The sequence below is a fragment of the Dermacentor andersoni genome, chromosome 8, assembly GCF_023375885.2.
Source record: "Dermacentor andersoni chromosome 8, qqDerAnde1_hic_scaffold, whole genome shotgun sequence".
Taxonomy (NCBI): domain Eukaryota; kingdom Metazoa; phylum Arthropoda; class Arachnida; order Ixodida; family Ixodidae; genus Dermacentor; species Dermacentor andersoni.
In genome coordinates, this window is record NC_092821.1 from 115,632,365 (window position 1) to 115,659,315 (window position 26,951).

Here is a 26,951-nt window from a genome sequence, read left to right on the forward strand (position 1 = left end):
AGCGTTTTGTGCACGTTAAGCAACCCCGGAGATAAAAATAATTTCGACGTCCTCCATTACTGCCTATCCAGTACTTATACGGTGGAGTTGCACGTAAAATGCCAGAACCTAATTTTCGTTATTGTAAGTTTTTCTTATCAATCGCCACAAGGCCGATGAGCAGGGACACGATATTGTGACTCATTCATGCGACGCCCCGACGAGTGAGCAAATGATAGACTACGCAGCTTTGAAAATGAAGCAGGATCGCAGGGCTCACTGGCAAAACTTCGCATCGAATTAGTTGCATTTTAGTTGAATACTAATTGCACATTTCGCCCATAATTGTTGTCACATGGTGTTCCACAAGTAAATATTTTTTTTTGAAAAGTCTGGTTGTTTCTCTGGCTAGCGATTTGTCTCGAACTTTTGTTGTGCCACACTCTATCATGTATCGCAATCGTCAAGCCTGCTTTACAATGCCATTTTGCAAATAATTCTCCTTGCCACTGTCCTATGAAAAACATTTATGGATTGTTTAGGTAAGGATGTAACTATTCCGGCTCAAGTCACTTTCAAACTAGCAGAAACCAGTTGGAAAACATCAGTTTATCAAGGTAAGAATAAAATATGTTACAAAACGACTCAGGAAAGCCTATAAGCATTTATTGCGCCTTTGTACTGGGTCTCTTCCCCCTTTATTCTTCTTGTGTGTTTTGCGCTCCAGCTACTTATTCCGTCACGTACTAACTAGCCTAGACTTCAGTTTCTTTTTCTTTTCGTTTCAGTTTTAAATGAGTCTAACGCGCTTGCAGAACAAAGTGTATTGAAAACAGTTATCCAAGGAAAGCTGGCTTCCTGTTTTCGTTACGCGATAGCAATAATTCTCATTGCTGGACGAACCTCGTTCGCGAAACGTTTTCGCTACCATTGGCAGGATCAAAGAGTGAAAAGGTTACGCTTTGCCGATTAACATGCAAGGAAGCGGTGCCACGTTTGAAATAATGAAGCCTAATTAGAGTTACCTTGCCAAGGCAAGCACTGCATCACACCACTACATAACTTTCAATCACCAATAAATCTTGTCGACTCTATCAAACATTCAAGATCGCATTTTGCTGAAATTCCACTACAGCAGTGCACTCATTGTACCACCTCAGCGACCACCTATAGTTTGCCAAGAATGGCTTGAAACGTCTTTCCAACATGCTTAACGCACTGGGCAGCCGTGATCAACGGGGCGGGTGGCCGAACACGCCGCACGCGCGACACTGTAGTTGAAGGCCAAATGGAAGATCCCCTTTTCCCCGGACACGGCTAAGCCGCGCACGGTTGGACGCGGGGAGGTCCAACCCTCGTGTGCTCGGGTACGCGGTGTCGTAACACACCAAACACCTGCTGCTGCAGACGCCCCTGCTCACCGTTAAAAAAGGGCAGATGAATAAACCTTTGCGCGCCACGACAACGGAACAGCAATGACCAGAAACCGACGCCGTACACTCACGTGTACACACTGACGGCTATAGCAGCGCATGGTAGGAAGGATCCGTACTGAGCGTGTTGACGACGGGCACTCCACTCAATTTCGCAGACACATTCCGCGTCTACTTTTCTACAAAGCTACGGACTCATATTAAAGAAAAAGAGTCGAGCAGGTCGACCGACAACGTCATGATGCCTTCATGTAGCGAGCGAGCACGCAGCATGTCAGCGGTGTTCCCCCGCGATGACGTCACGCGCGAGAGAGCGCCCTTAAAGATATCCGGGCCAATAGTGACTGCGTCGACAATTGTCGGAGCAAAATTTGAATCTCTGTAATCGTGACGAAGGACCCAGTGTACTTCAAGGGGTAACAACAATAGAGAGCTTTAGGTTAGGGCGACGCAAGCGTTGGGGCCCCCTAGCGTGTGGGGCCAGGGTACTACGCGTGCGCAGACTGTCTGCGCATGCGCAGTGCTGTGGCCCCAAGCGCTAGGGAGGGGGATCGAATGCTTGCGTCCCCCTAATCTGAAGCTCCATAATATGAAGCTGAGGTCCTGCACTAGCGCGACAAAGGGACAGAAGCGTCACATCACCGAGTTAACATAACCAAGCCTAGAGGAAACGCACCCCATAGTCGGCAGGCAGCATCCAGCGGGCGCCGCCGTGTTGCTACACTGTGCGGGCACGCAGGCACACACGACGAGATTCGATTCACACGAGACGCGCAATCAACGTGATCCCGAGCTTCTCTAATTATGGTGGCGCCATCTAGTTCAGGCGGCTCAAAATGCAACGTTTACCGCACCGTAAATTTTACATGTAAATTTCATGTACGTAATCGGAGATTTCTTAAAAACACATGGAATGAACTTGAGGCAGTCTATACGTAGGTGCTGCGTGTAAATTCTTGTTTATTTTGCACGAGATCGTAAATTATTTTTAACGTTATGAAAATTAGAGGAAACAACATGGTGGCGCTATTGCGGTTGCCACTTTTTTCTGCACCCACTTTTTCCTCTGGAGTCAGTTCAAGAACGTTTACTCAGGACCGAGTTTCCGCCAAAGAGAAAAATGGCGTCAACGTTACACAAGACTAGGGCATCAACAATGAAAATATAGTAGTGGCTGTCACGTGGCTATATATCCAGCTTTTATTTTTGTAAACCTTGGATCACTGATGACAACGCTTATATTCAATGAATTCGACAACGCAGAGCAGCAGCTTCGGTACTGTTAAGAGTTGTTTTTGCACATGAGGGAAGAGAGTGGAGGCGGGAGTGGGTTGAATAGCTTACTGGTGCTCCGGTTTTACCACCAACTTTCCCGGCGCTTTTGATGGGATTGGATTCGTACTACTTGGGTCGTCATTGTTCTGTTTTGATGGCAAATTTTTTATTGAGGCAGATTTTGTTTGCACCTGACTGAATAAATGAAGGCAGCATCTTCAAAATCACCGACGCAGCTATAGGCACAAGGACCATTGTTTTTCCCTCATAAATTGCGAAGGATTTGTGCAGCTTCTCTATCGGTGTTTCTTCTTTTTTGCGAGTTATTCATATCTCGGTGTACCACAGCCTTGGGGACGCATCTAGAGGCGTATAACCTCTCAATCTGAAGAAGCTAAATATATGTCTAGCTTTCACATCGATCAGCGTTAAGCACGTAAGGTGAACCTTGTTGTCGAAATTGTCGCTCTCCCCTTCCACGCGACGATGCAGCGGGAAGTAGGCGGCTAAGGAGGCCAACCGGCTGCACGCAGCGGAAGTATTCGCATCGACGGCCTTGTTCAGGTCGCAGACATCCGCGCCGTAGACCGGTATGCCCATCATGTTGTGCAGCAGCATGTCTGCGTGGAAACACGCTCAGAGCTGGCCATGCTCGCCACGTATCGGACCATAGAGAAACGCAGACAAATTAACCATCCAGACAATGACTTTCTAGTTTATACTCAGCGTTAGGGAACGTTCGTCCCCACACACCTCCTTGCTTAAGGAAGCTTGATGGCAGTAGCACCATTTGGCTGAGGTGGCCGTTAAAACTGCTCGGTACGCTAGCACAGGGAGCAGACCTGAGCGTCTGTTTGATATTCGCCCTTCTCACTTTCATCTACCGAGCATCGTCACTTAGTTCGACAAACAACCGTGCAGCCCGCAGATGCGCCACTAAGACAGAAGGAAACAAAGTTGTCCATTCTAGCGCTACTACGTCCCGACTATATGGCACACTGTTTGATGATCCGTTGCAAGAGAACTTCTTCCAAAACAAGCTTGTATTCTCTCCGTTTCTTTCGGTAGAAGAATTATACGATAAACCTATTGGCTTCCCTTTTCTCTTATATTTTACGGTAGCTGATTGTGTTGCGTTTAGAAATATGGCGCCACCGCACTGCACCCATCAAAGCATCTGAAATCTCAGCAAATGCGACATGTTATTTCTATTAGACCCGAAGAAGTTGAAAAAAAAGAACTATCGTACCTGAGGTACCTTAAGTTCGTAATAAGCTAGTCTACGAGTCCCCCACATACCACTAGTCGATCACCCACTTAACGCTATAATGTCGTAACATGCTTAACTTCAGCGACCGTTAAGATTCGCTTGGGCTTACAACCTGGTGTATTTTACGCTAAAGATGGTAACACTCCGCCCAAGCTTGCTTCCTATGAGAACGGGCAGTGCAGTAACTCCAGCAGTCAATGCGTTCAGTGACTCTCCTCAGCAGTTACAGGGGGGAACATTTTGTAACCAGCTGCATCACATTGGAGAGAAGACGTGTTTCTCGATCAACTTATCGTAAAAGTCACCGATGTGTGTTGATGGCGCGCGTCATCTCCTCGCTAGGAAAGAGAGATGGGCTCTTCGCAGTGAGCTCAAGGGATCGTTGAATTTGTTTATCGCCAGCGCATTAGCTTCTTCGAGTAGGCTGCGAGAACAACCGACACGCTCCCTATAAAGTCTGTAGACAAGAAAGCAGAGTGTATTTTCCCAAGTGTCCACAGTTAACACGCAAAATTTTAATTTTTTGGCCACAGTGCACACATCCGAATGCCCCTGTTGTCTTTAAATGTAAACTCTGTGTTCAACGTAGTTTTCTCCGAACCGCTAGGAAGATCTTTATCAAACTTTGGAGCAATTGTAGTTGTAATGACAGCCTCGCTGTGATGTCACAAGCGTGAATGGTGGGCGGGACAATACTCAAGTCAACGACTCACTGCCCGATTGACATAGCTTGAACACTGGTGGTTGCTTGACAATCGGGTGCTTGCCAATGAAAGCTAAGCTAGCTGTCATGTCACACTGTAGTGGTGTCTTGAAGGCAGAAGCAGACTGTGGCTACTGGCTCACCTTGCAGTGTTCTTTTGAGCGGGCCTCGCTTAGTGTTCCAGTAGCCACCCCAGCGTCCTGCGCCAGGGAACGTACTTTGAACCAGAAGCTGAGCTGTCTCAGCTAGTGCCTTGGCAATGGACCTGCAGCACGAAGAAAAAAAATACAGGATGTATATTCACCAAACAACAGGCGAGAATGCCCGCTCGGAAGACTACACTTAGTGAAATGATTCCGTTGCCGAATGCTCAGCAATTTAGTGGGGTCCAGAAGTATCAGTGGCGCATGCAAGTACGTGACGTGCAGATGACGGCGACATGCCACGTGATAGGCTGACCATGAAGCGTTATCACCTAGTCGCGTGAGCCAGCCACACACACGCGATATCTTGACAATAATAACCGATCGGCATTGTTGCCCCGATGAACGCAATTGTCTTTCTTTAAAAGATTGCGAACCCCCCAAAAATATTGCGTAAATTGCTGTATCGCTCCTTTATTTTATGGGTGTATAGATTAAATTACGTAGCCTAAAAATAAGATTTACGAACTTGATTTTGACAGTTTTTCATTTAGGTACAGCAGTACATTCTGTTATAAACATAAGAACTATCGGAAGAACTATCACGGAAGAACTACCGGACGACAAAGGAGAATATGTGGGCGGCACAAACCAGAAACACGCCTGACAAACGACAGTGACAGATGGGCCTCCATGACGGACAAACTTGTAACGTCAAGGCCGTCTGCATGTCGTTTACGTGTAACTCGCCGCAAGTGGATGGATTAGACACTTTGGTGCGCTTAAAGTGCCCTTTCAAGCAACGGCTTTATTGGTGTGAAATACTTGAAAAAGCGTACGCGCGTTCAGAAAACACTTAGTCCATCGATAGCATTTTGAACTATTTCTTGAAGTGCTCCAGACAACTAGCAACAATATTCAGACCATTGATTTCATTCGTACGCCGCGGAAGGTGTTGGTGCTTCATTGATTTCTCTTTTAAATACTTTGAACAACTCACATTAGCTGCGCGCCATACCAATCGGCGACAAACGGTGGACTAAAATGACAGGTCAGTACCTTTGATTGTGTGTGTCACGTGAAGCACGGTGTGGGAACACGTCGTTACGTGTCGCTAAATTACAGAAGACTCCCGAAAGCCCAACTTGAGCGAATAAAAAACAATCGGTTGGCGTGATCAAACGTTGTCCTTGATAAAATTCATCAAGAAAATTAAAATATCTGCTATTTCTGAAACACTGAAACATTGACGACAAAAAGCAATAAGTTAAGCAGCACAACCTCGGAAAATCCCATATCCGTCAAGTTAAAGACAAGTTTTATTCCTTTTCAAAGCTAAAAGAAATGCGATGATGTAAAAAAGATTCAGCTCTCACTTGAAGCCTAAGGCATGCCGCAGGATATATAAATGTTTTAATTATGGTATTGCTGAGAGCAGTTTCAAGAACGCGGATGCCATTTTGAGTGAGACCATTGGTTTATGTAGCAGACAACAACAAAAAAAAAGAGCCTTTGGAGTACGCTTCTAACGCTATGAGATCGCCTCGCTATCCTGCATGGGATTCTAGGATGGTTACTTTAGGTGATATCAGTTTCAGTGCAGCGGTTAATGGCTGGTTGAGCGAAACCGTATAAGCTGATTCACTGGTTGAGCACTAGGTCATGGGCAAGTGATATTGCCGAAAGTGATCGTTCAAGAATAAGCCCTCGATCTACTTGTTAAGTGAACACAACTGCGACGTGACAACTTCTATCTATGTGTTTAGATACAGAAATTATTGCCTTGGCTAAACAAATTGTAAATATGGTCGCTTTTTCAACATAGAAGAAAATATTGCTGTACTTAGTACCAGTTCCATTTAAAAATAATTGATTTTGTTTTGCCCCAAATGAAAAACTAGTCAACAAGAGTTTTCAGTTTAACGTGTGATATCGCTTAGAGTCGGGAGGGGGAAAAACAACAAAAAACGAAGAGCTAAGGTAATAAAATAACTAATTAATTAAATGAATAAATAAATAAATAGAAGAAATGAACTGAAACTGATACTGAAAGGGCCGACATCGTTGGATGTAGGCGATACCTAAGTAATCCTTCTTCCACTGCTTAAGATGTTGAGCAATTTGTGCTCACCAGTGGTGTGCAAACGTGTGCGCTTACAGAAGCGTTCATATTTCATCTAGCCTGAAAGTTAAGTGCAGTGCTGTTTCAGCGCTGTAGTCACTTTCATATAACGGGCTGTCCTCTTGGCCCCTCTTAAATCTTGTTGCGTCTGCCCTTCCAGCGAATTTGTCATTGCCCCCCTTGTTGAAAAGTGTGCATCCATTCAAGGTCCGGAGGGTCGGATTACCGCATCCTGTCATATCAGGACCTTTGTTTCTGGCTCGTAGGCTGAATTTCTTACAATAATCATTACCGATCTTGCGTGTACACCTCATTTGGAGCTGAAATATTTTTTCCAAGTATAAACTTTTTGCAGGTTTCCATGTCTTCATCATCGCTGGCGCACGTAATTAGACATTCAGAAGCATCGTTTGCTTCCAATAGTGCTATTAGAGACGTCTCATACAAATCTGTCGATACATGTGTCTCTCGCTGGAACGAATAGCCGCCGTCAATAGCACTGCGGAAGTTAGGCCTATAGTAAATCACAGTTCCCGATAAGTACACCAACCAAATCTTTACGCCATTGTTCCTTATATCCGGAAGATTCACGTGAACCCAGTTCGTCTTAAGGAAGGTCAACTATATAAATTCAACAAAATTCGTCGCTGTTCCTTCGAGTGCTCATACCGTTCTCGATTAGATCTTCCGAAATTAAAAAGATGGGCGTTGGTAATAACTTCATTTAGGTCGTTTAATGTTTTGGTTAAGTTATATCCACATCACGTATTCCCTCCTTTCCCGCGTGCCACGACTACATGAGAAAAATTACAACGAATCTCGAAGGCTCTGTTTTGTGCTGCGCTTACGCGCAAAAAAAGCACGAGATCTCCGCGTGCGTGAAGATTTCACTTTTCCCAACCTGTAAGTTACTTTTGCCAGCAGCGTTGCGTAGGCATTCCAGAGGCCGGAGTGCCTGCTCGTGGTGAGCGTACGGGCGCTTGCGTTACCATCACTGGGGCACCGGGGACGTTGAAACATCTGCGGGGAGACCAAGATTGTCAGCACATAAGCATATAGGAGTAAGTAAGGGGTCATAATTACGGCGCGAAATCACGCATTTGTGTCAATACATTTGCGAAACCTTGAAGTGCGACACGCTAAATTTTAGCAAGGGACATATACAAGGAGTTAAAGAAACGGTTTCTCACAATGGTGAGCGCAGAGCGTTGACATCGCTTGTATGCTATGACCAAATATACTCTTGTAGGAGAGGTTAAACGGTAATGTATTGACATGATCCTCGGCAGAACACCCAAAACCAAATTCATTGCGTTGGCTACGTAATCGTCCATCATAAAATAATGGTACGATTAACTGAATGACCACATGCAGGGACGGAGATTATTGTACGCTATACTAAAGAGAGCTCCATTATTGTAGGAAATCGTGCTGACACTTATGACCTTAACAAACACGTGCAAACAATACGACTGGTGCAGTCGAGTGTAATTAACAAAGAAGCCCGTAAAGCCTCCCATTTTTTTTAGACTAGTACATCTAGAAATAACTAAAGAAACCTTTGGTGCAGTAGAATTAGGCCACACTCAATCACGTGACCCGCACGATGAATTATAACACGCCCCTTCCACTCCCCAAGCAAACTATAAGGACGTTGCCGGAGAGGAGGCTGTGATCCAATATGGATATCGCCACGCATCGCCTTCCTGTGTTCGTCTTCACCAGATTATCAGTGTTGTAAAGTTGCCCCTCAGCGTGGGCACCGCTTACACAACAAAAAAATTCTTCAACACTGTCATCGAATTTTCTAAAAGAAGAGACGTTTGTGATTAGGTAGGGCGCCTTACTAATAGTGTCGTACATTACCGAACATGCTCGGGCACCTGAGATTACTCTTTAATGTGCTGACAAACGTAAGTATACAGCCGGCCGACTCGACCCTTCTGGTTAGAGTCGACCACCGATGACTGTGCTCACCACTGCCACTGTGACGTGAGTGCTGTTTGGTTATCTAGGACACTAGTTCGCTAAATAAACAGCTTTGTTTATGGCCTTACAATCTACGCCATGTTCTCGTTTTTCATAGCCACGGTAGAGTGAAAATACATCACTGGAACGGCACAAGGCTTCGTCGAATGAAATCGAAGGATACACGGAAACTCGCCGGTTAGGAAGGGTGGCGCTCATGTTGCGATGTACCGGGAAAAAAGTTGGCGCCCACGCATATGACAGACTTGGGCAGCCAGTGGTGGCCACGGGTCATTCGGAACCAATATGAGCTACGCGACATCTCCGTCACATGTAACGGGGTTCATCCACGTGATCAGAGAAACGAGTCAGATATTTTGCAGTGTTGAACATTCCAAGCGACGCGCGCGCTCCGATAGCGAGGCAAGCCTCAACTCAATAGTGTCGGGTCTTCGTTAGATTGAGAGGCAAGCAGCAACATATATGTTGGGGCTCTCACTCGGTTAAATGCGAGGTACTTGCTAATAAAGATATTTATCACTATAAATTGTCTCCGCTTGGTGAACTCATTGACTCGCAGCCGGTAGTTGACTTTGGCGGCGTAAAAAGTTTGTCGAATAAACACGGTAAGCGATATCGCTATTTGCGTGATGACGGTGATTTAGAAATATGGGAGGGGGGGGGCTTCGACAGTTGTATTGCATGCGTGCACATCAAGGTTCATGAAATATGAATGTTCTTGAGTAGTTTGTAATCTCCTCTCCGGAGGAGAGGAGATTACAGGTGTCCAGCCAGCCATTACAGATTACAGGTGTCCTAGCCAGCCATCCTTAGCGTTTTAAAGGATATATATTTTCTTACGTTTAGAGAAAAGGTACATACGGACGTGCGCTCGAACGGGCTTAATTGAGCTAGTATCTTTTAGTCTGTCTCACAGTAACATTTCTCTATATCTTAAACCACTGTACTGGCTTTTCTCGAGGTCTTCCAAAGACACCGGTCGCGCGGATGTAACGAAAATCACGTCATCGCCTCACAATGGGCTACCTGGCCTGCCTAAGGCTTCCCCACTTCCGGCTGAATGGGTCGCAGTTTCTAACCCGTTTGCACCCTTCACCACTATTTATTGGTGATGTCGATTTTTGATAAGCTTCATTTGACTTCGGCCGCAAACTTCGCGAGTTATCTCAATGGTCTTCGAGATATTGGTTCCTATATCAATGGATGAAGACCTAAGGTACAGTCACACATAGGCAGCGCTCGATGTCACCATAACTGAAACGGAAGTGCCATCTGTTACAGCTGCAGCAAAACACAGTGCAACACATTGCGCAATGGAAGATGGCGCGAGGGTCCCGTTGCCGAAAAATATTCGTTCCTTTCGCTTGTGCAGGAATGGTGGCACGTGTAAAACTAGCTTTTAAAATTACTTCATGACTCCTTAACGCATGCTACGTGCGTAATCTTCTCGCAGCTTAACTTTATTTCATGCTTCAGTGCCGTGGGTGTAAAAACCCTGCATGCCTCTGTGAGAAGCGATGGTTGCACGTACAGAAGAAAAAAAAAATAGCAGACCCTCCAGTTTCTGCGGCAACCTGGTTTGGCTCCAAATCAAGATAGTTCTAAATATCTTGTTCTTTAGCCATGCCATCCTTTGTTTTTAGTCGCCTGCAAGCGTACGCTCATTCCTTTTCCACATGTAGCACATTTGCTAACATATTCTCTAATTGATTGTCCATTGCTCATGTCGACGCGTCTCGTTCAATCTCATCTCCTGCAACCCACGCTGAATTTTCAGTACAAACCCATACACGGAAGCTCAATATCGTGTAAGGTCATGACCGATGATATTTTCTTGATTATAAGTACATATTGCCTTAAGCATAAAATTTATCCTACAGGTCCCAGACTACAAAATGGTGACAGCGCCTTTTTGAGGCAATCGCTATGTCACGTGAGATAACGAGAACATCAGCAGTTCGCATGACACTTGAAAGTTGCGCTAGTTGAACGCTATGACAGTGCTTCAGTGACCAAATAAAGAAATAGGTCCTAAATGTCATCTCCCTGAACGTAGCTGTGTCCTACACTCAGGTGGTTGCCACATGTTTTCTTCCTTGAGACTACCCCCATGCTGCTGAAGTAAATTCAGTAATCACTGCTGGTGATAAAATCAATCGCGTTTGCGCTGCCGTAAGGTAATATCCTCAGTTAGGTCGATCAGTACTCCGACAGACGTGAAAGTCCCGTGAGGCTGATATTAATGGTTAAAAATTACTAGACACTTATCACGCTGAAGATTTAGGAGGCTCTCTGAAAAAGAAACATTAGACCCACCGAGCACTGGCGTCGCTGCGTTCCCCTTTCCCTTGGAAGGAAAGCTCCATTCAACTCTTGCTCCTGCAAGGAATAGTACTGCAGCATGTGACATTCATGTACAATGGTGGCTTAACCTGAGATTTCGATGACGTCAATCTTTGTCGAAGACAGGTATAAGAAATCGCGCCAGTGGATAAAGTACGTCAAAACACTACACACGAAAAAAAAGGAAAGTGAACAAAAGTGAGGTCATAATGTTCGAAGACGGACGGCCACTGGGCATTCTTATGTTTTATTAGTTTTAGAATAGCGTTTGCAACCAAACGTAAACGCATTACGTGCGTAAATAAATAGCGTTATCCTAGCTGCGCATGCTCGAAACGTTATTGTGTTTCTGTGGTTTACGTGCCCTATAATAGCGTACGTTATTTGGCGAGCAATGTTAACGCACGCTATGAAATAGCGTTGTCGAACATGACAGCACCCATGGCTTCCGCCTAAACGTGAGTTCACGTGATGGCTACGTTCTTAGTCCCGTTGACCACCAGTGGCTATTGAAATTAGCTTTCTCTTACTCGAAACTCCCCTAAAACTTTAGTTATGAGCGCATAGCGCGTCCAGATTCTGAGATCGATCGGCGATTCCGACGTCTGTATGCCTGACCAGACGCGCTCGCATAACAACAGAATAGTGCTAATGGATTGTCTTGGCTTGCTTACGCTTAGAATGAGGTGCCAGATGAGACCCTCCTTTTGAACGTGTTCCTTGCGTTTGCGTTCCCGTACGGCGAACTAAAATTCCTAAAGCACGCGCAACCGTAACGTCCCGCAAAGCTGCTTATATTTAACATACATGAGCCGACTAATGCTGCTCTGAAACTTCTGTTGTGTGGATGATCCTTAAATCAGCTGGACGTTTTAAATTTTTTCTTTCTCACTTCTGGCAAACTCTTCGCTTGAATATGAAAGATTGCAGCTGCGGCTGAAAGGAGTGTGACTGCACCTTGGAGCCCCTGCTACATTCCTCTATATTCCTCTAGCTCTACCTAAAGAAGCATCGACACTCCCTTGAGCTACTCTGCCAACGACTACTATAGCGCTACCATTTTTTTACTAGCAATGATACCGCTAGAAAGACGTTCGAGATCGTAACGATTCATGATAAAGATAGGTTATTTTGCTACAGATCTAATAGCCTACACGCCTACAAGCCTAAATTGAAAGGATTGCTCCTTCTAAATTCACGTGCCCCCGTCGCGTTTGAAGGAGTGACTGTAAGTGAAACGCTTCTTATTCTTTATTTTATGATAGAAAGCAAAAGTTGGAGGAAGTTCTATTGATCATTACAGATTTCTCGCAGTCGAATTTAAACATTAAAAATGCGGCAACTATGTCGTAGTAAATGCAAATGAATATTATTGCATTAAATAAGTAAAACCTTTAACACTGTGATGCTTGCTGTCTGGGCTATAAATCCATGCATGGAAAATATCTTTTTTGCAGAGCGATGTTGCTATGTTGTTCCATCGAACAATAAAAGTATAAGTTATTACTTTACAAAGTAATTCAGCTGCGCTGACATTAATTTCACATTTGAAATCAATGCAGGAAATAAAGAGGGGCGTAAAATTGCATTGTTACAAATAGAATTAAAGAAATTGACATCGTTACCAGTGTATTCCCGTAAACACTTCTGTGGAAGGAATTTCAACGCGAAAAAAGGAGTCCACCCTTGAGGGAAGAAGGTGTGGAACTAACACAAGAAAGTAGTTATTGTTACAAGAAAACGTTAAATATATAGTCCAATCCATGTGCGCGCACAGATCAGAGTTTTCTACGAACTGGTTAAATTCAATCAATTAAATCTGTAGACCATCCAGCGTCTGAGAAAACAAAATACCACGAGGTTGTTCCCTGTTTGCCCAACCCTGACACGTACGCAGTCACGCCTATAATCTCAGAATTATCAACTGGCTCAGACTAATGTCTGTGTTTACTGACCGTGTGAACAAATGGAATGACGTCTGCCTGATCGATTAGATAAAAAAATACCTACTTTTTCTCTACATTTGCGATTGTTTATCAGTTAGACAATTGCGCATATGTTTAAAAGGAGTACCTGGATAGTACGTGGTCAGTACAACTAGAGTACATTGGCGTTCGCTATTCATTGTAATTATGTCAAAGAAATATTACGTTTGTTGATTGACTTACCGCGATATCTCGCCGACTACACCGAATTTTGTCGAAGTTTTCTCGCTTAGGTATTCGTCGCATTTACTGAGCATGGCAGAGTGTCTTCCCTGCAACTCGTGCACTTAACAGCATGATTACTACATGTTCCACAAGTGTTCTTTACACTATACCACTGTTAATCGATAAGGCATTCCCTGAATAGAGCCGCTCCCTTGTGTACATTGACCCTACTGAGAAATGCCACACTATACGCACTGAGCTTATGCACTATGGAAAGTGTGTTTTGGAGGCGGTAAGTATACTAGAATATGTACTAGCGTTTCAGCCAACCCTGATAGGCACTGGGAAATTTTCTTTGCTTAGAATGGCTAAGTGCAACGTCAATTCATTTTATAACAGATTTTCTGTACGCGCTCGTCAAAATTTGAGCGAATAAACGCAGGATTTCTACCAAATGAGCGCCACTTCATCACTTCTCGGCTACAATTTCCTAAATCGTGACGTGCATCGTAGTGACAATAACGGTTAAGATAATGTGCGAGGCTTTCCTAATTAGTTTCCATCCTTCTGACCCTTATTGACAATTTACTATCCGCCTCTTCTATTAAGCTGATGAGGAGATTATTGTCATAGTTAGTAAAGGTAAGCGTTAAGTAGTCTGATTATATATATATACAATAAACCTCCTGTGGTATTATTATCCTTCGCGCAACACAAGCAGTTTTTCGAGAGCGTTCGTCCTAATTCGTTTTTCGCGTGTGTTTTTCTTTCGCGCTACATTTCTTTCTTACTCCATTTTTTTGGCATCCGCACGTGGCCCGTGAAGACGCCCTTTCCGCACCTGAGCGTTTCGCCTCTCTCCGACGAGAGTGCGCACACTAGGGCGGCTGATGCCACGCGCCAGAAGCTTGAACGACGGTAGTGACGGAAAGCCCACCAGGCGCAGGTACCGCCTGAGCACCGACATCGGATCGGAGCCGAAGAAGAAGAACACGTCGAGCAGGCCGCCCGTGGTCCGGAAGGTTGCGATCCTTTTGGGACTGAGCGTCAGTTCTGGCAAGCAAGCGGGAACATCGGCGGCGGCATGTTACGGCATGGCAGCACGATTCGCCTTAACGAGGGAGCTCCTGAAGCCATAGACTCACGTTAACAGACCGAATTCCCGCCAACGAGGATGACGTGCCTTAGGGACGCCGAAACCCGGTCACAGAGGGCGCTGCAGGCGAGCGCTTAGTAAATTCCCTCAAACTTCGTAAAGTAGTGCCACGCTTTGAAGAATGCCGCCTCCTCCTCGCGAGCTCTGGCCGAGGCCGACGCCGCGTCGCTATTGGCCTAATAGCATCACGTGGGCCCTCGCGCCGTGCATCAGCGCCATTTTTGCTCGAGAAGCGTCTACGGAGTGGTGAGGAGCGCATGTTGGCGCCGTTGCTACGCTCGAGCAGTGTAGGCGGCGCCACGATCGAGGAGGGAGCGTGAAAAAGAGGAGACACGAGGAGGAGAGAAGGCGGAGGAGGAGAGTGTCACTACTTTACGAAGTTTAAGGGGTTTTAGCGCTTAGCGGAGCGATTGGTTGCAGCTCAAGCAGGTGACCTTCGTCCGCGGAATCGGGTCCATCACGTGAATCCAGCTTAAGAGGCAGCCTTTGTACGTAGCGCAACTGCAGTATCTGCCTACACGATTCATCGAAAGGGGACACTAAATCGGAATGTTGCACTGGAACGATGTAATTAATACACGCCGTGGTTGCTCAGTGGCTATGGTGTTGGACTGCGGAGCACGAGGTCGTGGGATCGAATCCCGGCCACGGCGGCCGCATTTCGATGGGGGCGAAATGCGAAAACACCCGTGTACTTAGATTTAGGTGCACGTTAAAGAACTCCAGGTGGTCAAAATTTCCGGAGTCCTCCACTACGGCGTGCCTCATAATCAGAAAGTGGTTTTGGCACGTAAAACCCCATATTTTAAGTAATTTAATGCCCCCCTCTAGTTTCCACTGCATCGGGCAAATTAGTGTGAGTTGTCGCTCATAGATGGCGCTACCACCCCGCAGGCGAGTGTGCGCGGTTCAGCGAGACCGCAAGCACAGCAGCAGCAGCGGCAGGCAGCCACGTCAGCGGGAGCGGCGCACCAGAGTGCTCAAAAAAAAAAAAAAAGCTTCGTTTTCATAGCACAGCTTAGACGAGTAAAGACAGATGAAGCGTAGTTAGTGAAATCACAAGAGAGTCGAAAGCCACAAGCACGACAATAAGAGAAATCCATGTACTAACCATCGTTCGCATAGTGGCTGAACGATCGCAGCCCCAGAGTTCACTCCAATATTTTCAGCAGGATAATCTATACCCGCGACCCCCTAATCTCGACCTTCTTGTTGTCTGGTTCCATGCTATCTTGAAAATGTGCAGTAAGGATAAAAATTTGCTTGCACAGCCCCTACGCATTCATGAAGTATGAATTGCATGCTAGCGATCCTGCGCGCGATGGCGACAAGCAAAGCGATGAAGATGGCTGTAGCATTCGCTCGTCGCCTACAGGTCGTCGCCCCACGCGAGCGACGACATTGAGCGATGTCTCCGCGGTGTCGCCGGTAGGAGGGCAGAAAATACGCGCGGAAACTGGCATGATGCGTGCGGTATTCATTTACGTTGATGTGTTTATATAAAGAGGAGCATGAAATATTTCTGACACTCCCAGTTTTTCTTATCCTTTCTCGTTTCAAAACTTGGTCGTTTGCTCGTTCCGTGCGACAATCGGTAGTACTTGACTGATGTATAAGCCCAGTACCGATTCCGTGATATTTGCTAGTCGCACGCAACACTTCCGGGCGACTAGCGACGTATTCTAGATTTCCAGAACCGAGCGATCGAGCAGCCAGAACGACCTATCTGTTCGAGCGACACCCGCCGTGGTTGCTCAGTGGCTATGGTGTTAGGCTGCTGAGCACGAGGTCGCGGGATCGAATCCCGGCCACGGCGGCCGCATTTCCATGGGGGCGAAATGCGAAAACACCGGTGTACTTAGATTTAGGTGCACGTTAAAGAACCCCAGGTGGTCGAAATTTCCGGAGTCTTCCACTACGGCGTGCCTCATAATCAGAAAGTGGTTTCGGCACGTAAAACCCAATAATATAATTTTTGTTCGAGCGACGGCCCGTTTCTTCGCTCGAAGCCGTTGCTCGTCGACGTCGCGCACAAGATCACCCTCATGGCATTTGGGGTTTGCACTGTATTTTCTCACTGCAAATACGCTCACCTATGTTGTGTCCGGTAAGAACGAAAAGGCCAAGTGTCCAGTTTGGGTCTTCAGTCACAATCAAGAAGAAAGGGTGCAGGCCTTTGAAGACTCCCGCATTTCCCTGCGAAAAGAAAAATAAATGCTACCAGAAATGAAAAATATCAGTGGCGATAAACCAAACACCGCTACACGAGGAGCAAGGAGCCGAAGTGTCAACAAGTAGTTTTTGAAAGACGGCTGATTTGGACTAGCTGGTTGCACAAACATATTCAACAAACAGTGCCGGTGAAAAGAACTATATGGGAAGATGACTACGCATGTGCTGACTACCAGCTGATGGTGATATACGAAGGAACGAAAACATATGCAGGAAATGGGCAGGGAGCAACGAAGATAGCCAACGGGAAAAGAGACACAACGAAAGTAGCGATTAACGGGTACCAAATAAGACAAGAGCAACGGCCGGCCTGCCACTTGTCACAAACTGCATCACGCCGGCAAACTGAAAACAGTTGTCAACAAAAAAAAATAAGGAAGAGGTAAACATGACAGAAAACAATCGTAAACAAGTAACTAACAAGGACAACAATCGCAATGGTAAAAAAGGGGCTTGATTGGTGACAATATGCGTAAAATTTAAATTGGAGTTGAAGAAATATAGAATACGCTTTTCATGCCATACGGCGTAGAAGAACACGCGGAACCTTTAATATGATTGACATACACTTCCCAAATCTACCGTGCCTACTGTTCGTGGTATTTGCCAATCACGCAGGTGAACATCCGCATTCAATACAATGCAAAACCAAAAATGTAGGTTAGTTGTTCTCTTTAGCAAGTTGGAATGTTCATGCAACCTGTCGTTTGGACACATTCCAGTTTGCCCTGCATCACTTCTTCCACATCTCGTGGAGATGTCATAATTGACGCTCGTTCGTCTTGCAGAGCCAAAATACATTCCCGTGTTTTGGGTCGAAGGCTAGTCGCACTTCATTATAACGAGTAAGCGTCTGCATAAGGCTGCCAGTTTGTGGGGCGTTGAGGACATTGCTTCGATGCCGACACGTCCTGTTGATTTCTGATTTCCACTTCGTCCTGTTAAGCGCCTGTGTGTGTCTGTTTTCTCTTCTACGTCCTTGTGCTTTTAGCGCTACAAGAAAAATTGAAAAATGTTACACGAACAAGACCAAATTTTTACACTGGGGGATTTCCCGATGTTGTGCAATACAGCAAGGAAATAAGGAATAACCTCTTGAGGAGTCTTGCTGAGCGTGAACCATTGAATATTTTCAAAGCTCCTAGACAAGTACCAAGGAAACGGCACACCCGGACAGCCGTCATTCCTTATGTTCAGGCTGTATCGCCCGGCATCATGAAATCAGCAGGACGGGATGGCATCGATGTTGTGTTCCCGGCGCCCAACAAACTGGCAGCCTTATATAGAGGCGTAAATGTGACGCTGAAGCGCGAACACCCTGCGGCACATAACACAGGAATCCTTTTGTGTCCTGCCAGGCGAATGCCGTTTAGGAATCACTCCTGACCCGTGGAAAGAGAAATGTAGGAGAGACATAAAGGCGCCTAAACGACAGCTTCTGTGAACATACAATTCGCTAAGAGGAACAACAGGCAAACTTTTGCCTTGCCTTGCATTGTATCGTATTTATGCCTCCGAGGTTTAGAGCTCGCGCAAAGTTGGGAAAGTTCCAAGGCAGGCTGCATGAATAACTATTCAGTTTTGAATGTTTTTTATGCAAATGAAATGCAAATAAAGCTTTCTCGGTTGGGTCATATTACGAATGCTGTCAATGCACCAGAAAGAAAATTGAAGCTCTCTAACTCTCAAAGCAAAACTAACGAGAAGGAAAGTGCCTAACCGAAGGTCCCGATCTTTATTAATCGTATCATAAGAAGCCAACAAATAATTACACCAAGGAGAACATAGGGGAAATTACTTGCACTTGCTTATTGAATTAAAGAAATTATAAATTCATAGAAATGAAAGTGGATGAAAAAACAACTTGCCGCAGGTGGGGAACGATCCCATGTGCTCTCATAAAGCATGCGCTGCTTTACCAATTGAGCTACCGCGGCGCCGCTTTCCCATCCACTTGCTTAGGTATTTGTGTGTCACCACTAGAAACATACCCTGGGAGTGTTAGCCAGCGCCACCACTTACAGACCTTGGCGGCGGATGTGGAACATCTTTTCTTCCGCAGGCGTCACGAGTACGTGATGGTTTCAAGTGAAGGCAACTGGTCAATAAACCCACTCATGCTACCTGAAGGCATCATTGTGGCCGAATTCGAGGCCCTTGTTATGTAATAAACAAGTAGAAAAGAGGTTGACCGTGGAGCTCGATCTTTATGAATCATATGATATGAATAATAAAAATAAAGTTCATGCTCCACACTATAGCGCCCCGATAGACGAAAACAGAGATAATAAAAAAACTTTAATCCAGCTGAGTTTTGCTATATTATTATGTGATTATGTGATATAATAAAATTATGTGATAAGTCTAGTTATGAATTCAGTTATCAGAAAATTATCAGCGCTGGTGCAAATATTGCGGGCTACTTCGAACTAGCCGGTTTGGATTCTACGTCTAGAGAAACGAGAGCGAGCCCGTTTCACCCACGCCCTTCCTTAACCGATGTCATCCAACGCGAACTTAAAACACAAACGGCCTACTTTGTCGTTGTAGTCATCGGTGTCCTCGGGCTGGTAGAAAGTGTGCTTCGACCAGCGGCCGGCGTGTATGAACGGGGTGTCTTTCGGTCCCCGCAGTCCGTAGTAAAACTGCGCGGAACGCAGACCGATGGCCAGTTGCTTGACGTTGTCCGCGTAGATCATTGACTCCAAGTGCACCGCGAATCTGTGGCCAGTGGGGCAAGCCAATTAGGTTGAAGCCCCACACATTACGAACATTATTGATGAAGTAATATGATGTGTCACCGCAACGGCATATTGGTACCACTTTTGTCAGCGGTAGCTAGCTGTATCTCGGCTTCCCTTAATCTGTAGCGATAGCACGCTTGTACCCAGATGCTACGAGAAGCGCCACTCTCCTGAAACCTATAGTGCAGGGCTTGAGTGAAAGATTAGAAGCATTCGACGTTCAGATGGCTGTAATCAGACTTGTGTATGGAAACAGCAAAGGATATCCTGTTGCGCTGAACTACACACATGAAACGATAGCTAGAATGAGAATCATTGAGTGAGCAGTCTTCACACATTGTAATACGTTACAACGCGGCGTAAGTACCATGTATGCCAAGTGAAGAACATGTATAAAAGCATCTGATAAAAAGATGCGGCTTAATTTCTCTCGACTACCTCCAGTACGTGTTGTCTGTACACCACCACAATTTTTTACTGTGCACTAGAATTTGTTGCCTTTTGATATGGATGCTATCTTTGAGGAAGCAATGTTATTTTTACCTGCCTGTGGACATTCGGAGACGGAGAAAAAGGGGGTGTCCACTTATCTGTCTCGCAGCTCTTTCTCAATTTATTTACAGGAGTATTGGCTTCCGCAACCCAGATGCTATGTATATATTTGACCTTTCTAACGTCATTTCCGCGTTTTCAAAACGAATTACCTTACGTGGCTATTTCGCCTGTTTTCCTGGTCGTTGGAGTTTTAGGTCTGATACGTACAACAGCACCACAGCGCTTGCACAACTACTTTCGGAGCATATCTAAGCAATGTAGGAGAGCTGATACTATACTAGGATGAGCAGATATTTGCGATTGTCAGACTTTTAGGGCTGGTAGAAGGACATCAAGGCTCTTACACTAGCACTGTCGGAGCACCTTTATGCAATCTACATATCTACATATGTATAACCGCAAATCAGTTCTGGTCAACCAGACGTCTACATACAAGGGTTTCGAAGTTGGTTTCACATCGCCACTATCACGGATAAAACACATCGAAACAATTTTCTCCGACACATCTCGCACACTGGGCTGCTTGCACCGTAACTGAACAAATTCGTCACTATAGAATGAAAAAGCTTCCTTATCTTCATTCGTAGCGGCCGTGGTTGCTTAGTGGTTTTGGTGTTGCGCTGCTAAGCACGAGGTCACGGGATCAAATCCCGACCACGGCGGCCGCATTTCAATGGTGGCGAAGTGCAAGAACACCCCTATACTTAGATTTAGGTTCACGTTAAAGAACCCCAGGGGGTAAAAATCAATCCGGAGTCCTCCACCACGACGTGCCTCATAATCAGATCGAAATTATGGCACGAAAAACCGTCATAATCTATGTACATTCGTAACATGAAAATTCAATTTGCTTCGTCTGTCTGGCACCCTGCACACGCATATCTCACTTTAACTCTTCAACCAATCCAAACTCGCACTACCAGACTTATGAGCTCAAATTACTCAAGACGCATTCTAGCATTACCTATTTGACCCAGTCTAGCATCACTTATTTAAAATGCACGCTGGGCTTACCTTCACTTGAGCGTTGTCGTCTCGTATCGCGCTTTCTGTAGTCATCCACGATCAAAGCCCGCACTGTAAAACCACCCTTAAGAACGTCTGCTCTCGCTATAGTGACAGAGGTGCCATGGTGCGCATTTTCCGCCTCACTTCCGCAATAGAGCAATTCCTGCTTCTCTCACACAAGAACGCGAGGGAACTCCCTCCCAGGTATTAGAATGACGCGTACAGAGCAATGGAAAATATGGGAAATACTAAAACGACATTTCGCGTCACCAAACATCACAACATCACAAAATTCGCAAAATTCGCATGAAAAATTCACATCACAGACATCACAAAATTCGCATGAAAATGCGTATAACTTTCCATCGTAATATAACACAATCAGACATGGCCTAATTAACAACGATAAGTAGTTCCTGAGTTTAAGCGTTACAGGAGCTGCCTTCATTCTCATTTTTAAGGAGACTACTGGAAGAAGCTTCATTCATTTATCTATATTGTTCAGCTTTGTGGAAATATACTGCACATAATGGCTGCATATAATGACCAACGCGCTTAGGCCATGAATTACTTCTGGTCAGTTTTTGATTGCTAGTCCTCTCCTTGTTATTTTTCTGCCGGTGCTCCAGCGTGCGCTCATACCGACAGTTCTAATGCCCAAGCGCGCTTGACAACGCATGCTTATGCGGGGTAGACAATACATTAGACAAACGGGTTTGAATAAATATTATAAAATGCGTAAGCGTTTCTTTTAGTTTACCCAACGAGAGAACCGTCCGTCCCCTTAGACAAAAATTTCGACCGATCCAGGAGATAGTGCAATACCGGGCCCACCCACGACGGAGGTGAAGTAGGCTTCAAGCACTAAGCGAATTGAACCGAAATGTGAATACACCCTTTGGACACACGCATACAATGTAGATAGAGCCTGCAGCAGCGAGCGGCTTTACCTTCGTGCTGCATGTCGCTTGCACGTGAACGAAGCGGCCCGAACACAGCGCTCACAAAATTTCTCAGCACACGCCGCGACCCGGCGTCTTCGCAGATCGCATTCACGGTACGCTCCCGCGCGTCTCTCTTCAACACGTAGCGGTCGAAACAGCACGCGAAGCTATCAGCAGCCGGCGCACACTGTCTGCATCGCAGATTGCGTTCAAGGTACGGTCCACGCGGCGCATAATGACTCGACGCGGATGGATAAGGCGCTCAAGAGCGATGCCACCTTGTAATGATCGGAACGTCAACAGCGCACTTTTCGCCGGCACCTGCAGTAGTTTGCTTGCCGCATCAACTAATCTGTCGGCGTCGTGCGCAGCAGTACGTCTTGCCGCAGCACTGTGCTTTATACCGGTCGTATCAAGTTTCCTCACATTCATAACGACACCAGGCTGGCTGAAGATGAGCAGATGGTACAATGCTTACGCATACTTAGACAACTCTCAGAGGAGTTTCAGCGCAAATTTCTTAATATTATTTTATAAGGATACTATTATTATTATGCATGTGTGGTAGCAGAAACCTCGTACTTAGGATTTCGCCTAATTGATGTTTGCGTCGACGAAATCAGGCTATGAGCTGTGGTTCGGGCAGCTTTTCGAAGTGGAATTCAAGGCTCGGAATTTTGACGTGTGACGCTAGTTTGAGACGCCTTGTATGCGAGACTCACAATGCCTTCGATCCTCCAGTTGGCTCGATGACCAAGGAGCCGCTGCTTTTCAGTGTGGCTGTGTACTGCACCATGCTGGTCTGCTGTTCGGGAGTGGGTTCAGGCACTGGTGGCTCGAACTCCTTCTTGGACGGGTCGAAGATCTAATGGACGGAAGGCGAATTATTGACAATGAACTACGAGGTAATTCGTCGTCTCTTTGTTATCCTTTATTTCTTCCTAATTGCTAACCATCGCCTAATGAGGAACTGTAGACTTACAAGTAACCATTGCTTCATTACGTTCAGGCAGTATGCTTCTATTGAACAGATCGTTCGCTTGCGAAAGAAATTGATATCTAAAGCATCTATTATCAGTAAAATATAGCCGAGGCAATGGAGGTGCTGCCACTCCTTGTTTGACCTTGACAACAGTAGGTCCAGGGACGCCTGGTATAATGTAAGCAAATACAATTGGTGTATTTTCTAGAACAGCAGAGGACTGGGCCCGCATGATCCGACTTCTAGTTTCGCACACTGCTTCTAAAGTGCTCCCAAAAGGAATTGTTTTTACTTTTTAAAATAAAAAAACCAATTCTTGAAACGACACTGCGGGACTTCCGTTAGCTGAACACATATTACGTAAGTACGACTCGGGATTCGCCACTATTACGGCGATGATTTTTGTCGCGTCGATCGCTATGTTGAATTGCAAGCACCCGAGCGCCTGTCAGCGTAGGTACGATTTACATGAACAACGTTTTTTTAAAGTACGGACCAAGATTATTTTAAAAGCTTGTCCGCGCGTTTAGTTTCAAACGCGCTCCACACAGTCCAGCATGGGGTTGCATCGCAAAAGCAAATTTTTTAGGGCAACCTTCTTTTCCTGCGATTCTAGTGAAAAATCCTGCATTCGTACCACTCTTATTTTAGAAAACAGGGAGTCTCTAGTCTTTCCCTGTTACATGTGGCTTGTTGTCTAGCTCCATAGAAGCCACGCCACTGCAGGTAGACCTAAATGTCAAGGTGCAGCAGATTCTTCGAGAAGGAACGGTAATAACCAACAGCGTGAACTTGCAGAAGTTACAACGTTGCTCTTTATTCGAGATAACAAAACAACTGGGCTGGAATTCACTAACGGAACTTGCGAACACATTTTTGCCATTAAGGAAATCATACAAAAAACCATATTCACAAAGCTAAAACATCTCGTAAGATCAATCAGCTTGCGATGTCCGCCGCTGCAAATACGGGCGCTCTAGCTGACTAAAGGGGTGTATGCAACGGTAGCAAAGGTGCCAACTTCAGTACCGGCTCCAATAGTTAGCTAAGTTGAATCAAAACAGCCGTGGCAGCTACCGACGTAAGTAATAGATTTTATGACAGGGGCTAGCTGTCTTACGAACATAATTACGCCTATCTGCGACTCTCGAGCTGACGCGGGTAAACGTTGGAACGTGCTGTTGCGGCCGAATGTCCAGAGGCCACAATTGCTAGTCGAGGATGGCGCGTGCCTTCATATTTGCGGAGTGCTCCCATTTGTCATCTCGTCGATTGTCGATTGTCATCGAAAAGAAGCACGCAAATGCACGCAAAATTGCCTCGCGACAGACCGCTCGAGGCACTTTGCGTGCATTCGCGTGCTTCTTACATGCTCGAAAAAACACTGTCATGTGGCACGTGTTAAGGAACAGAAAGCTGTATCGGGAGTTTTTCACGTCGCTCTGCCATTTTCTCATTGACACTTTTCGTCAAATTTTATTATGTGTGAAGTTTATTAATTAAGACTAAATGATCTAATTAGGAAGAATGAAAAAGATTGATTCAGTATCTCTAAGCGACGGCAAGCAACATTACCTTTGTTCTGTCCAGCTACGAGGCAATTGCATGTTTTTAAACTCTGGCTAAAGCTGGCTGGGACACCCTGTATATGACCACAGTGACATGTATCCCTGAAGACACGTAGTTTTCGGTAAAAGGTATCTAGGATAACGCTTATCATGATGATGATAAGATGTTTTTAATGAAAGAATATGTCTGAGACCTATTATGTGGACGAGGAAGGGGAGGGGGGAGGTGTGCAGAGCCATCCTAGGAGGTCCGCGTCCTTGTCGTTTAATTGGAGCTTTGCTTCAGTCTCGCTCTCCTACAGCGCTGTGAGTGAACTGCCACTTAGGCTGCACCCTTATATTAGCGCAAGAACTTTCTTCGGCAATAGTGAATCAGTGCAAACACCGGAGCTTAGCGAGTTCCGCCTATGGTTTTTATAGCCAGGCAATAAGCTGAGGGTGCATACCAGCATAATGGCTATATATGAGGGCGAATCGTAGTCTTTGGCCCTGTATTTTATTAGCTAAAATAAGGTGCGCGCTGGTAATTACAAATATACGTGCTATTCTACGTGCCTTACGCTAGTTTTCCACATAGTCCCCGCATCGGTTGAGACATCTGTCCCATCGCAGCACTGAAATAATACATACATACATACAATGACCGCTCATTGTCATATCAGTCCTTTTGCGAACTCAACAACAACACCTCAGACTTCTCAAAGCGACATGCCTTTTCTCATACGCGGGTTGCATTTCCCTGTGCATTTTGATGGGCGTTCATCTCTTACTCCATAGAAAACGAATTACACTTCGTTGCACGTACGCAATGGACGTGTGAAGCACAATCGCCATCTATAACAAGTGACAGCAGCGCCGTGTTGTGGACCTACTGACAGATAAGGTCGCGCCTGTCCAAGAAAGTTGCACCGCTGGGAATAGATACGTTGACTTCGCATTTACAGCCATAATTTGGCTAAAAAAATCAGTAGGGGCCAAGACTTTCGGACTCGCCCTCGTATGTTCAGTCCAATTATATCATACAACCGAAAGTGTGTTGAAAAACGTAATTCTTTAAGTTCAAAAAATTAGTGGCTTCTCACTAAAATAACTGTTGATCCTAGTACAACAAAACACGCCGCGAGACAGTAAATAAGGAATCGACAAAGAGCTCGCTGTCTGGCCACCGCTCTCAGCAATTTTAGTTACATCGTGAAGGCTTGCTGACTCATGGGGCACACTGCGAACATTATATGACTCTCTCTGATTGATTGCAGCGAGTGTAATGCTAGAAATGAAAATCGGACACGCACAACAAGTATGCTTCAAAACCTGATTACCGGCATGTACTACTACACATTGTATATACTTAATGCAAATGACGATGCTTCTCGAGATCACCAAATGTCTGCGTGTCGCCCCGTACTGCGTGCCTCTTGAGGTTTTCTAAGGAAACCATGTCAGGTACTGAAGTGGTTACAAGCAACCTGTGGCTATTCCCCCCCCCCCCTTCCCCCGCGTAGTTACTGTAGTTTAAGAAATCACAACTTCTCCGTGGTCTTACTAAGTTATGAGAATTCATGATCAATTGGGTCGACGCACTGTGGCGTGAAATACTGCTGAAAAATACGCGTTTATTTGGTAAGCTTATATGGAACAAAAAATATCGCAATTGCAAGACTTACCCGCAGACGGGCAGTGTCGTACGCGAACCGCGTCACGTCTAGTGTAAGCCGCTTCGACTCATTTTGAAGCTCGGACCAAGATTCGCTCAGTTCCAACTGCAACCGGTATCCGCTGCCGGTTGACATACGGTTGGTGACGGCATACCGCCCTCTTTGTGACGGCATCACACAGCGGGGCATTACTGCGTTTTTTACACAAAGCAGATAATTTTAGACTTCGGGTGGCTCAAAGCTGTCGCGAGACAAAAAAAAAAGAACAAATTGCAGTTTTGCCTGAAGGCATAGCATGGAAAGCAATGGCAAAATTCGGCGTTGCGTTAAAGGCGTTTCAGAACCCTCACTTACAAGGCGCGTGGCCAGCTGTGTTTCACGCATGGCACTTCGATGCTGAACTATTTTAACGCGACAGCGTTCAGCTCCCTGTGTGTAAAAAAAAATGGCAGTGGCTTAGCTCAGCTATGCAAGAATATACGTAGGGAAAGCTAAGGCATGACATGGTTAGCCTCGGTTAATCTTGATTGCAAGTCCAGGTTAGTCTGGTTGTCTAGCTATGTTGCGGCGTTTAGCAAGACGTTCGGCGCGCTGTTCGTGTGTTTCCTGGGCGATTCGTTTCCTCTTCATCTCGTTCCGATGTCGATTCCAGGCCTCCTCCTACTTATCCGAATTGTCGCCGTCCATACTGCCGCCTCAA

At 45.6% G+C, this 26,951-nt stretch overlaps 1 protein-coding gene across 1 annotated transcript in view; it reads right to left on the reverse strand.

Annotated features, from left to right (window-relative positions):
* The window catches only part of LOC129384399 (lysosomal alpha-glucosidase-like), a 38,405-nt gene extending 11,730 nt beyond the window's left edge, over positions 1-26,675 (reverse strand). Inside the window, exons 1-8 of the mRNA XM_055069853.2 lie at positions 26,261-26,675; positions 22,769-22,911; positions 19,333-19,516; positions 16,657-16,759; positions 14,249-14,460; positions 7,827-7,945; positions 4,804-4,925; positions 3,135-3,307 (exon numbers count right to left, since the gene is read on the reverse strand). Coding sequence (XP_054925828.1) covers positions 3,135-3,307; positions 4,804-4,925; positions 7,827-7,945; positions 14,249-14,460; positions 16,657-16,759; positions 19,333-19,516; positions 22,769-22,911; positions 26,261-26,440 — 1,236 coding nt within the window. The 5' untranslated portion in view covers positions 26,441-26,675. The remainder of the gene's footprint in view (positions 1-3,134; positions 3,308-4,803; positions 4,926-7,826; positions 7,946-14,248; positions 14,461-16,656; positions 16,760-19,332; positions 19,517-22,768; positions 22,912-26,260) is intronic.
* Between the last annotated feature and the right edge of the window lie 276 nt (positions 26,676-26,951).